This window comes from Pogoniulus pusillus, chromosome 4 (assembly GCF_015220805.1).
Source record: "Pogoniulus pusillus isolate bPogPus1 chromosome 4, bPogPus1.pri, whole genome shotgun sequence".
NCBI lineage: Eukaryota > Metazoa > Chordata > Aves > Piciformes > Lybiidae > Pogoniulus > Pogoniulus pusillus.
The window spans coordinates 33,203,158-33,216,199 of record NC_087267.1 but is presented as its reverse complement, the minus strand read 5'-3'; the positions used below and the strand labels follow the sequence as shown (position 1 = coordinate 33,216,199).

At 37.8% G+C, this 13,042-nt stretch overlaps 1 protein-coding gene across 1 annotated transcript in view; it reads right to left on the bottom strand.

Moving 5' to 3' along the window:
• Window positions 1-13,042, bottom strand: part of FBXL13 (F-box and leucine rich repeat protein 13) — a 74,107-nt gene that overhangs the window by 57,232 nt on the left and 3,833 nt on the right. The window contains 7 exon segments of the mRNA XM_064142557.1: window positions 611-706; window positions 4,129-4,224; window positions 5,897-6,006; window positions 6,600-6,754; window positions 8,472-8,539; window positions 10,479-10,572; window positions 11,045-11,148. Of these exon segments, the coding sequence (XP_063998627.1) occupies window positions 611-706; window positions 4,129-4,224; window positions 5,897-6,006; window positions 6,600-6,754; window positions 8,472-8,539; window positions 10,479-10,572; window positions 11,045-11,148 (723 nt within the window).

Sequence of the window (13,042 nt, the reverse complement as noted above, 5' to 3'; positions counted from 1 at the left end):
AAAGACAGAGTGGCTGTTTCTGGTGTGGCTCCAAACAGCTCATGCTAACATGATGACATAACGTGCACCAGAAGGCAAGCTGATTGGAATGCATGTGCTAGGGAACTGGACTGCTAGGGCAGAAGAAACAAGGCAGTACTGCAGACTCTGTCATGTGCTCTGGAGATGTAGCTCAACAAACTCAAGAGCTCATGAGCATGGAAGTCAGTTGGTTTGCCTTGCTTATTCTAGCAATGACAAGAGTCTCTCTAGAGCAAATACAAAGAGTCTTAGAGTACCTGCAACTGAATTAATGTTCTCCTTCCACAGTGCCTGTTCAGACTGCCCAGACAGCCCAAGCCACCTCACTGTCTAAATTTAGTGGGCTATACCTAGGCCTTAATGGCCAGTTCTCTTCCAGTTCTAATGCTTTTCAATGACATAACACAGACACCTTCCTCTGAGTTGCTTCTGCTTTTTCATGCATGTAGCTGAGCAGGACAAGCCATATTTTGGGGTAAAATTTTTACCATAGATACTAAGCATTGTTAAAGTAAATTACCTCCTTGGTCACTCTTCTTTAAAATCACTAAAATGGAAATAGGACATTGACAGTGTTTATTTTACTTACATCACTCCATAATGAACTGTTCTGAGTCAGCAGCATCCACGTTTGACTAACTTGAGCACATCTTGCCAGATCATCTAAATTTACAAATTGGAAAACCTACACCAGAAAACCAGACAAAGATGATATTAAAAGCTATGCAATAAGAAGTGCTGCTCTATTACAAGACAGATATTCACCTATCCTAAATAACATGAGCTATGTTCAAATCAAATACTTTTATCTTAGGAGTCTACATGTATCTTTTATAGCAGAATGCAAATAATTGTTCTTTCTAACATCCTTAATAAAGTATTAAAAGATGGCTTTGCTTAGAAGCTCACAAACTGAATCCATGACAGAGAACAACAGGGATGCTTCAAACCTGAAGATTTTTCATGGTCTACAAGTAATTTCATTTCACCTAAATTAAAACAACACTTGTTAAAACACCTATCCTAAACCTATTTGAGACAATATAATTTGGACTAAAACTTTCTAGATTAAACAAAGTACTTCTAAACTCAGTTTGAAATTAATTATGAAGAGTTTTTGTAGTTTCTTCCTTTTTAACTAGCATCATTTGGTAAATATATCCATAAATCTTTAATCTTAGAATATTAAAGTCAATTCTACAGCGATGTAGAAATATTTCGTGTTTCAACCTATGGAAACTACCTAAACACTATTATTTTTTTTTAGCCATAAAAGGAAGGAAATTCAGTGATACTATGTCTTTTACCACTGGAATTTAATCATGCGGGTCATACATTGAAGCCATTTGTCTACTCCTCCCACAAGCTGCCTGTATTCACTTCATTTAAACTTCTTCAAGCAATTTTTAAAAGCAGGTTTTCTGGCTTTATGCTTCTATTCTGTTATCTTAGCAGCTTGCTATAACCACACTTGTTTTAAAGACATTTAGATGGCTCAGAATGCAGCTGGGGACTTACAAAGATTTTATTTCAGTACAGAAATGTGCAGGCTCTTTTCAAAAGCAAACTCCTTCTATATAACCCATCCCTTTAAAGACTTGCATCCCATGATAATTATACTTAGATCCATCACAAGCTTCTTTAGCCAAAAGTCTGTTTGGACATGTGGATTATTTCCTTAAGTTCAAAACTCACTCTAATTTAGAACACCAAGGTATTTTGACACAGCTCCCAGTTATTTGAAGAAATGAAAACATATGACTTGCTAGAACGAGAAAGAAAATATTGATTATACAATTATTTATTAATAGGGCTTCGTTTCACATTAGAGGAACAAAACCAAGGCTTTTAATTTGACACTGTCTTGCTAGTGACCTCTGGAATCTTCAGTTTTGAAAGGTCTGATGAAACATTTGCTTCATTTTAGGTCAAGACCACACTAGGCAGCTTTAAAGCACAGCAATCATTTTCTGTCAATAACTCAACATTAAGGTATTGTGGTGCCACTGGCTCTTTTAGGAAACTGTAATTTACAAAGCAAATGGTTTCCAGCTGTCCCTGATGACAGATCTTGTCCCAGCAGTAAAGACAAACTATAAGATATTTTTACTGCATGAGAGCAGGACACAAAGTGACAGTAAATGAGAACACTCTAGTAATGATATTTACTAGATACCCTGTGATTTTGAAATGATCTGCCACCAAATAGCATCTCCAGTGCCAGAGCAATCAAGTCTCCTTATCCTAAGTTCCAAAGCTCTGAGAAGTCCAGGCCCACTTTATTGTCTGTGCACATTCAGAGCAAGAACAGGTTGGCCTGGAGGAAATGGCACTTGGTAACAACCTCCTCTTGAAGGAGACTGCATCTACATAAGGGATGTAGACAAAGTGTACATCCAAAAAGGGAGTGTGAAGATTCAGAGAGGGAAAGGAAGGAAGGAAGGAAGGAAGGAGGGAGGAAGGGAGGCTACAGATTCAAGTTTCCTGTGACATCAGTTACATGAGGCACATATATAAAATTAAATATCTGCATTTGGATTAGACTTCATTTTAGACTTCAAGTTTGAGTTCAGCATAGTCTGTATACCACTGTGATGGTTTTGCAATGTTTAACGGAAAAAACATGACAGAAAAAATGAAAGCTTATAAACTACAAGATCAAATTAAAACATTTGAGCAGTAATTCCAGTGTATCCCTCAATGGCAATTATTTGTACTAACAAAGTTGTAATTTTGCTAAACTACCTCTACTGCTGAAGGCCCCACAACCAATAGTTAGCAATTTTGTCATTTTTATAAAGTTTTGTCACAAATAAGTCTTCTTGCTTTTGGCCACCTGGGCACACTGTTGTCCAGGAGAGCCAGTGGCATATGGGCCTGCATCAGGAATGGTGTGGTCAGCAGGAGCAGGGAGGTCATTCTGCCCCTGTACTCTGCACTGGTTAGACCACACCTTGAGTACTGTGTCCAGTTCTGGGCCCCCCAGTTTAGGAGGGACATGGAGATGCTTGAGCGTGTCCAGAGAAGGGTGACGAGGTGGTGAGAGGCCTTGAGCACAGCCCTACGAGGAGAGGCTGAGGGAGCTGGGATTGTTTAGCCTGGAGAAGAGGAGGCTCAGGGGAGACCTTATTGCTGTCTACAACTACCTGAGGGGAGGCTGTAGCCAGGAGGAGGTTGCTCTCTTCTCTCAGGTGACCAGCACCAGAACAAGAGGACATAGCCTCAAGCTATGCCAGGGGAAATTTAGGCTTGAGGTGAGGAGAAAGTTCTTCACTGAGAGAGTCATTGGACACTGGAATGGGCTGCCTGGGGAGGTGGTGGAGTCGCCGTCCCTGGAGCTGTTCAAGGCAGGATTGGACGTGGCACTTCGTGCCATGGTCTAGCCTTGAGCTCTGTGGTAAACGGTTGGACTTGATGATCTATGAGGTCTCTTCCAACTTTGGTGATACTGTGATACTGTGACAAAACTAACTTCCTCTCTAAATGCTAGCACACATACAAGCTCTCACTCTCTAAAGTTACTTTTTCCAAGGGTACCAAAATAATGAAAATAAAGCAGTCTTTTAAAAAAATCATTTAAATCAATTACAGACATATGGAGAGAAATCTCTCCCTACCCATTGCCCTTGCATAGCTTCCTTGCTCTTGCCTCATGGCCTAGCAGTTTTTCCTGCCTTAAGGAGCTCAACAATCCTCAGATAATAAAGCTCACACTTGTCTACATTTTAAAGAAAATTCAAATGTTTTCTATCCCATCTGACACTCGGCTAGTGAGCTTCTATTAACTGCACACAAGCCCCTTTACCTCTCTCAGGAGTTCCATTCTGCCTATCTCACAGATCTCTGGACTCTCTTTTTAAGCCCCACTCTTTCAGTCTGAGCTCAAAGAATCTTCCAGATGTCAGGACAACATATGCAGCACATGCTCAGGTGCCACTGAAGGAAAAAGTACCATTACCATCCTTCAAAGGACTCCACCTGACCCAGAGTGAGCAATGGAAACAGGAGCCTTCCTTTCCACTGTACAAACACATCCTTTTCAACAAAGCACAATATATACAATGTTTGAAACACACACCTTAAAAATCAAAAAGAACAGTCACAAACCTGTAATAAGGCTTCCTCTGGTAAATGGGATGGTTTCTGTCTGACAGTAAGGTCATTTGTTTCAAAACAGCCTATCTGACTTTTCTTTTCCAAACTCTGAAAAAGATAGTACAAGAGAAGAAATTTTATCTTACTTACATTAAAATACTCAAAAAATGAAATGAAAATTTGCTAAACTTAAGTGGGCATTTTCAAATCCTCATATAGTTACACATCTCTGAACATCTATAACTGCTATTACTGAAAATAATCAATAGTTTTGGGCTGCCTCTCATGATTTTGCATCACAGCAATACAATCTAGAAGCAGAGGAGACCATTTACACTTCCAAACTAAAACAGGGTGTACACTAATTAATGTACACCACATGACAGAAACATACTATTGGCATGTGAGAATCTTTCAGGCAAGTCTTCAAAAGATACTAGCACAAAAAATATCCTTGGTGTTATACTTTATCCAACAATGTATAACTGCATGGAAGTTACTAAAGACACTTAAGTATCTTTCATTTGTCATCTCAGTATGGGAGTAACACTGAATCTCCTTTTTTGTCTTTTGCTCTAAATCTGGAAAAAAAAAGTTTCATGGGTGATAAAATGTTCTTTTGTTGACTATTGCTGTAAGGAAAACAAGAGAAGAGAAAATAAAGAGAAAATATGCAGGAAAGGAGAAACTAGGAAAAAAAATAGGGAGAAAGAAAACGGTGGGATTGGAAAACCAGAACTCACTCAACAGGTATAAGTTACCTGGAGAGATTCCCACTGGACTCCAGAAGAAAGTGGTTTACCATGAGAACAGACATTGAAATTATCTCCCAGGGGAATCAGTGGAGTGCCCTACATTGGACAGTTTCTAAACAGCTTGACAGGGTGCTGAGCCAGCTCATTTCTAGGCTGTCACCTAGAAAAAGTGGACCAGATGATCCTTGGGGTCCCTTAGAACCTCGTGTTTTGGGATTCTGCAATTCCATGAAATAATGAGCTTTGAGCTGCAACCTCCCTTTCTGAATATTTATTTGCCCATTAGTAGCAATGCAAGGAAAGAAGCAGCACTAACAATAGGTTTACTCCAGCAAGGATTTAGCAACTGATGTCTGGCAGCCAGCAATTGATAAATTTTCCACAGCTGGTGTCCATTCTGAGCACCCTACAGCAGAGGAAGGACAAGGAGCCAAACAGTGGGAGAGCCTTATCTGTATGAGCATGATTTTTGGAACCTGCATGCTATTAGCAGCTGCTGGGTCTTACGGCTCCCATTTCTCCTCTCTGCTACATGGTATCTGCTAAGCATTCCACCATGCTTTATGGTATTCTCTTCCTTGGTTAAGAATCCTTCCAGGAAAGAGAAAAGCCCATTTTCTCACAGTGAGAGTAGACAGTGCTGCTGACAGTGGGACATACTGGGCTAGCCACACGTTGCCTACTCTCAGTGATCACAGATTTTGGTTACTCCACAATTCTGGGGAGGAGATGAAGTCACTGAAGCTCCTTCTCATTCTGTAAGAATGCATATCCCCTGGATTGTGGTGTCAGAGATGTAGAGGTGCCATCTCCACCAATACTACCCCTATAACATCAGCCACCTATATCATTGATCATATACAATACTCAACCTTTTTTTCTGCTCAAGGTAAGTACTAAGTAGTAGTATAGAAGTAGTACACTAAAATGCTTCATTTAGTATTGATGGCCCTGGTTTCCCAAAGAGATGGAATGAAGTGAGTTAACCACTGAATTTACTGTATTTTAAGCATTATGCTGCGTACCTCAAAGTAGGCTTTTGTTTCCAAAGACCTGTGGGCCTCTGCATGCCAAGCCTTCATAACAGCATTTAAATATCCTTGATTAAAGATATGTTGCACTCTCTTCATTGTCACTGAAAATGTACAGAATTATAACCAATGTGAGGGCCAGAAGCAAAAGCAAGTGTATCATGTCAGTGGTTTAGGTGAATGCCTGTCTCTCAAGTTGGATGGCAACCAAATACCTATTCAGTCTGACCTCTGTAAGCAAATGACAACTTTTTTCAATAGATAAAGACCATTGCAGTAAGATTTCCAGTTAGCCTGCAAGGTATAAACATGAGATATTTCCAATTTATCAGTTGTGCATAAGACAGTACTGATCTACACTTTGATATACCAATGTACCCCAAAATCTCCCAGGGCTTTGAACTGCTTTGTGTACACAGAGCTCAGTGAATTAACATACAATAATAGAGCTCTAATAACACTTTAGATAGCCGAGCAGGTAAAAGTCCCAAGAATAAACTCAGTGAAGTGCAAAGTGTTACACTAGTGTTAAATGTACACAGAAGAGTAAAGTAGCTGTGAAAGGCCACTCAGTGAATAACACCCTGCAAAAAGACAGCAAAATACATAGTCGGACTAAGCATATCTAATTTGTACAACATCATTTGGTTTACATAACATAGGTTTTGACTTGTGCAAAGCAGATATATAGACTTACATGCCACTTTTTCCTTGTGAATCTGCACCCATGTGCTCCACTTCTGTACAATTAGTCTTAATATTTGGATGTTATAATGGACCTCTGCTACAGCCACCTGCTGTTTTACCTTTTTCCTTTTGTTCTTTCTCAGCACATTGTATCTGATCCATCCTCTGAATTTTAAACCAGAATGAGTTATTGTATATGGCTCACAACCTGAAGGAGGTAAAATCTACAAAACTCTGCAATCTTCTGTAAAATACAAGAGTGAAGCTCAGAAATACCAACTACTGAAGAGAACAGCTGAGTTTTACTTTATCATTTAAATAAAATATGCATTGATAATATTTTTCAGTAGTAAATAATTCACTCATTCTAATAAAATTTCTACTCATTCGTAACATTCTACAGTACTGAGCAACAAAATTTGCTTGCTTCACCACCATATACTCCTGCTGCCATAAGCTATACGTTAATGTACAGATCTGTATTCGTGGGAGAACACTTGAGTGTTTATAGAAAACAATTTCAAAGTGCTAGATACAGGCATTTATTTAAGTGCTATCTACATTTTCTTGGCAATGCAAATAAATTTTAATATTACATAATACAAATTCAATTTGTATCTTAACGATTTCAACCTTTGCTAAAAATCCCATTACTCTTCTAAGTTAAGAACAAAAACATTATTTCAAATTAATCACTTCACTGCTATATTAAAATACACTCTATCTAGTTTGCTGAGGAGACTACTGAATAAATTAGACTTTACATGACTACTTTTATTTGCCATAATATCTCTTATCTCAAATTAAAAAAAAATAATCAAATAGTTGGGAGCAATTATGAATGGAACATTCTCGTGGTCCAGATGAGCTTCTGTGATAATTAAACAAAACAGCTCAGACAATCTTCAGAACGCTGCTGTAAAGGAAAAAGGAGTAATCTGCTGTGTCCCTGGTATACCAGACAAAAAGAAAAATATGAACAGTTTCCCTTGTAGCAAGGAAGGCTCAGGTGTTAGGAAAATATTTAAAGTAGGAAAGACTATGAAGTACTGAAATCAGACACTTGCAGACATTGTCCTGTCTCCGCATCTGTGATTTTTAAGATCACTAAAACCAGTCTAGACGTAAATTTCACCCAGGCTGACTACAGTGCAGATTGAAAATCTTCACTTCCCTACCAATCCTGTGACTCTTAGTAAAGATTTACAGAGATTTAGTCTGTGTTCTCTACAGAGTTGTACCTCTTACACTTAGCACCACATGCTTTTCAAAATAAAATAGCCCAAACTTACCTAAATTATATCTCCTAAAATTAGCACTTCATATGTTTCAAAAGGATATAGCCCAATCTTACCTACCCTAAATGAAGACTCATTAAATCTTGATACACATTCTTATACCAAAGATGTCAGTGAACATATTTACATATGGTAACTATCAGATTTTATAACACACCTATGTATCACCCATATTTTTAAAGTAAAAATTGGATTACATCAAGTAGGAGTTACCTAATCCCAGGCATAAAGGAAACCAAGGAAAGAGCAGAAAAGAGCACAGATCTGTTACTTTCAGACCCAAATACAAATTATCATTTTATTCTTTGGTATCCTACCATGCTCCTGACAAACAGAGCTGATTGTAGTAGAGAAATTACAAAGGAATTTTTTCAGGTCTGGAACAGGCAGAAACTCAGAACTGACTAGCTTTAACACAAGAAAACATTGCTAAACAAAAATAAAGCCAAATCTAAGTTTGCAATGTCTCTTCATATTGTTCTATTAACAGGAAAGTTTTTCTACGCAGAGAGCAACTACACAAATATTCTTTTGGTAAAATACTTTCCCTAGGATGTTCTGAGCTGCATGTAAAATATACTTACCCAAAACACAACTTCATTAAGTTTCTGCTGTAAAAGTTCCATGCTTTGGCACATAATTCTTCAGTCACCTAAACAATTTATGACATTAGTACAAAAACTGTGCTGTATTATTTAAAAATTAGACAAACACATGAAATCCTGTATTTTCCATGTTGATTGGCACAAATTAAAGTATCTGTTTCAAAGAGATGAATGATCAGTTCTGTGTCTAGTTGGAAGTACTTTGCTACCAAATTACACTTCTCTTTTTACACACAGAAATTAAAAAAAGCTACATTTGCATACAAACAGAACTAATCTGTGTGCTTCAGGGAAAGCTAAATAACTGAAATCCAGTCTTTCACCCTTTGTATCCACTCTTTCATCAATCAGCTTGACCCAGCAGTTTAGCATATTAAAAAATACATTAGTTATACTTGGTAAAATTCTTTTCATTACTGCTATGTAAACCCTTTACCACAAGATTCTAACTCCTAGTGTTTTTAATAAACCTGTTCAAACTTCTACAAAACAAAAATATGTAAAATTATGGGATAATAATATCCCTGTGAAAGGAAAAGGTGGTCCTTTGAATGTTCAAATAGCAATTCGGCCTCAGAATATACTGGAGTTTATCTCATTTATTGTTTTTACTCCGAAGAAAATCTATGAGACAACATGACTGCAACACAGGCACATTTCTACATAGACTGTATATATCACACATTCCACTGCCAGACTGATTACTATAATATTTGAGTGTCTGGTAAAAGAGGAAGGAGACGAAATAGAATAGTAGTAAACTCACAGTACATAAGTATTAAAAAAATAGAATAGTAGTAAACTCACAGTACAGAAGTATTACAAAAATACAAAACTAAAACACTTACATGAAGGAAACCAAGAGTAAAATCTGGTCACACTGGATGCCAGCTTACTCACTAAATTGTTTAGAGTGCTTCCTTGCATGGGCACGCAACAACTTTATCCTTCTCTGAATGTTTTAAAATAACATGTTTTTTTCCTCTGGAAGTGACTTTAATGGATCAGTAAACCCAAAATATTTACCTTTACGCTATGTGTAATAATGCATTTGACCTCTAACTGTTCACTGTCAGCACTGACAGCACTTTCCAAGACTTATCAGTTCAAGTGTAATTTTAGGAATCAATCTAACTAAAACTAATGCAGAAAGAAAAATCAAATCAAAAAGCATGCTCTTGAAGCTAGATTCATATTTATGTGTGTGCTAGTTCAAAGCTAGCTAGAATGTTTTGGTGAGAAGAAGATTACAGGCTGTGAAAGGAAAACAATGGTGATGCCTACTTCCCTCACCGTCTTGCTGAGGACTACAGGAGGAAGAAATGAAAACATTAGATAACACTCTCGCCATTTTTTCTCTCACTCTCGCTTGGGCTGCTGGCTGAGCTACATCTCTCTAACACACCCTCCACCCACCTTTGCTTCTTAACCTCTTGGCTGAACCTCTATTCTTCCCTGGGACTGGGGTAAGATTGAGAGGGGTAGGAGGAAGGTGTAGGGGTGGTTGAGAGCCCCTCCTGGGGACTCAGGTTTCTGGGAGGGGAGTTGTGTTTCTGTATTACCTTTTACCTTGTATATTTCTGTCTATAACTGTATATACTGTAAATATCTGCTTGTATACTGTGCTAGCTGTAAATAAATAGCTTCATTCATATTTCCAGAGCTGACTGAGCCTAGTCTGGGTGATTTCTAAAGTGTGGGGGGGCGGGGAACACCCAAACCATCACAATGTGGAATTCTTTTTTTTTTTAAATTAGGATCAAATATGAAATAGAAACTACTTGCTCTCTACCACATTCCCAGATCCTATGCTCACCTCTGACTAGTTTTCAGATACAAATCAGTATCACCAGAAAGAAATGCAAAGTATAATATTCTCCACAGTAGTTAGAGAAGAGTAACATGAGACAACTTAAAACCAGAGTAATCTGCATTAAAAAATCTGTTCATAGCACACAGGTGATATATATGTTTCATGATTTTTACCAGTTGTTCACCATCTAGTCCAAAAACAGTGCTCAAGCAAGTTTCTGAAATCCTCTTCAATTCTGTGTGTAAAGACAGGTCAATACACATATACCTTTAAAAGAAAAGGAAACAGAACTAAATTCTGTGGTGACTTCACACAGAGGATGAAAGAACACACAGAGAAGAGGAAAAAATAAGAAATACTGGAGTTAACGATTCAGTACTTGAAGGCTACATCACGGATTCACAGAGGTAAATATACCATGGACAGCAATGAAGTTAGAAATAGCATCATCCCAGTTTGGATTACCACAAAAAATATGGATTGAATATATTAACTAAACAAAAACAACAAAAAAAAAACCCACCACAGATATCTGAAGAAAAATATTTTCTATAGTTTCAGAAGATACAGTCCTACTGCATTTGCAATACATACGCCATTAATATTTGGAAAAAATAAGCAATTTCAACATTTAGCTCACAGCCTACATGGTAGCTGCTGTGTCATTAGCATGCTCTAAAGGTCCAAATTCAGTACTGTAAACCACACACACACATATACACAGTCCTTTAATATGTACCATACAACAGCATCCAACCCCTTCTCCATTATTTCTCTGAGCTTTTCTTCTAAAAATGTGAGTGGATCTTCTGGACGCATCACAATCACCCCACAAAGCAGCACCTGCCAAAAAAAAATTGCCCATCAGCACCTTTGTGTTAACAGCAAAGGAGCACCCAGATATGAAACTGCCAAAATAAACATGACTTTACCAGCAACTTTTAAAATATCATAACCCAAAGGCATCTCTTTTCATCACTTCCTTTCCTCTCAGTTTTACAGGTAATATTGCATGTACCAGCATATTTCTATTGCTACACTAGGTATAGGATAATAATCAAGGACAGTGGTATCTCTTTAACAAATCCAAGTAAGAACTTAAATGCCTTTAATGTGCATTAAAGGAGGAATATATATAAGATTGGATGATTTTATTTACTTACTGAAAACAAGAATTTAAAGTAGGATTAATCCTATGTAGTAAAGAGTATGCTGAATGGGAAGTATGGCCAGAAGTCAATCTTGTTCTGAAAATAAAATTCAATTTAAAAAAGATCTGCTTTTCAGGGTTGTCTTATCAGGCTGCTTTGCACTGCCTTTTTTTAATAGTGCACAATAATCTTTTATTTTTCACTTAATCATTATTTATTTTTGTATTGTGAGCTCACATATAGCAAGTTGGACTGGATGATCTTGGAGGTCTCTTCCAACCTGGTTGATTCTATGATTCTCTAAGAATGACCAAATAATATTGATTCTTAAAAGTATATGAGCAAATGGTGTTTATTTTAGTGAATACTTAATGGAAACAATAAACTAGAAGTTTTTGTGCCTGGTAAAAATTTCAAAACATGACTGTATAGTTTAACTAGACATTTATTTATAGTAATGCAAAAGATGCTGTCCTAGGACACATTACTTTGCTTGTATTTCCTTCTCTGTGTTACAAAGAAACAGCTTTTACCACAAAAACAACACCTGAGCTTTTCAATTTTCTTCCAGGCCTCACACCAGGAGAACTGTTTTCCTTTGCCTCTGCCCACTTTATGCATTCTGTGGTGCAGATGGACAGCGCACATCTCAATTTTGTCATGCAGAGTCTGTTCTGGCATCTATAAACTCATCACCAAAATCCTGACATTGCAATCTCACCATCCGCTCATGTTTAGTTTCCCCAGATTACAGCCTTCCACACAGGCAGCCAGCGGGTAGAAATATCTCCTTCATTTCCGTATTAATTATCACTTGTTATTACTCTAATACAGCTGACCTCTATAAAGCTAAGGTTTAAATCCAGGAAATAACTGAATCAACTGCTATTTGCTGGGTCAAGGCAATAAAATGATATAAAGGTTTGCTCATTTTACAAGCTCAAATGTTGCAGTAATACTTTCTTTTCAAGACATAGCTCCTGCTATTACTGAATTACTGTGGAGCATGTGCCTGGATGCTTTTCGGGAACCATGGTAGGTGGACAAAAGAAAAAAAGGAAGGCTCTAAATCAAAACCATGCTATGGATATAAGCAAAAGCCATGCACAACACAGGGGCAAGAAAAGGCACTCAGTCAAGTGGGCCCTCATTCTGCAGCATTAGAGAGCAGGGCAGGCATGCAGAGAGAGCACCTTGGGAGCCTCTGCATGTTAGAGAGACCTTCCAAATGTCTAATGCCAGTCAGAACACTGTGTAGGAACAAAACCAAATAATCAGACAGCAACGTAAATTGGAAGGGATCTCTGAAGGTTGTTGAACAGAAGTTGTGGATGTCCCCTCACTGGAAATGCTCAGGCTGAACAGGACTTGGAGCAAGCTGATCTAGTGAAAGGTGTTCCTGCCCATGGCAGGGTTCTTGGACTAGATAGTCTTTGAAAATTCTTTCCAACCCAAACTGTTCAATCATTCTATGTCCTAAGTTAAAACCAATATGAAAAGGTAAAGAAAACTCTTTATCCACAGACACAATGAAAGGCAACTGTCTTCAGTTTAGATATTTTGAATACTTATACACTAATCACACC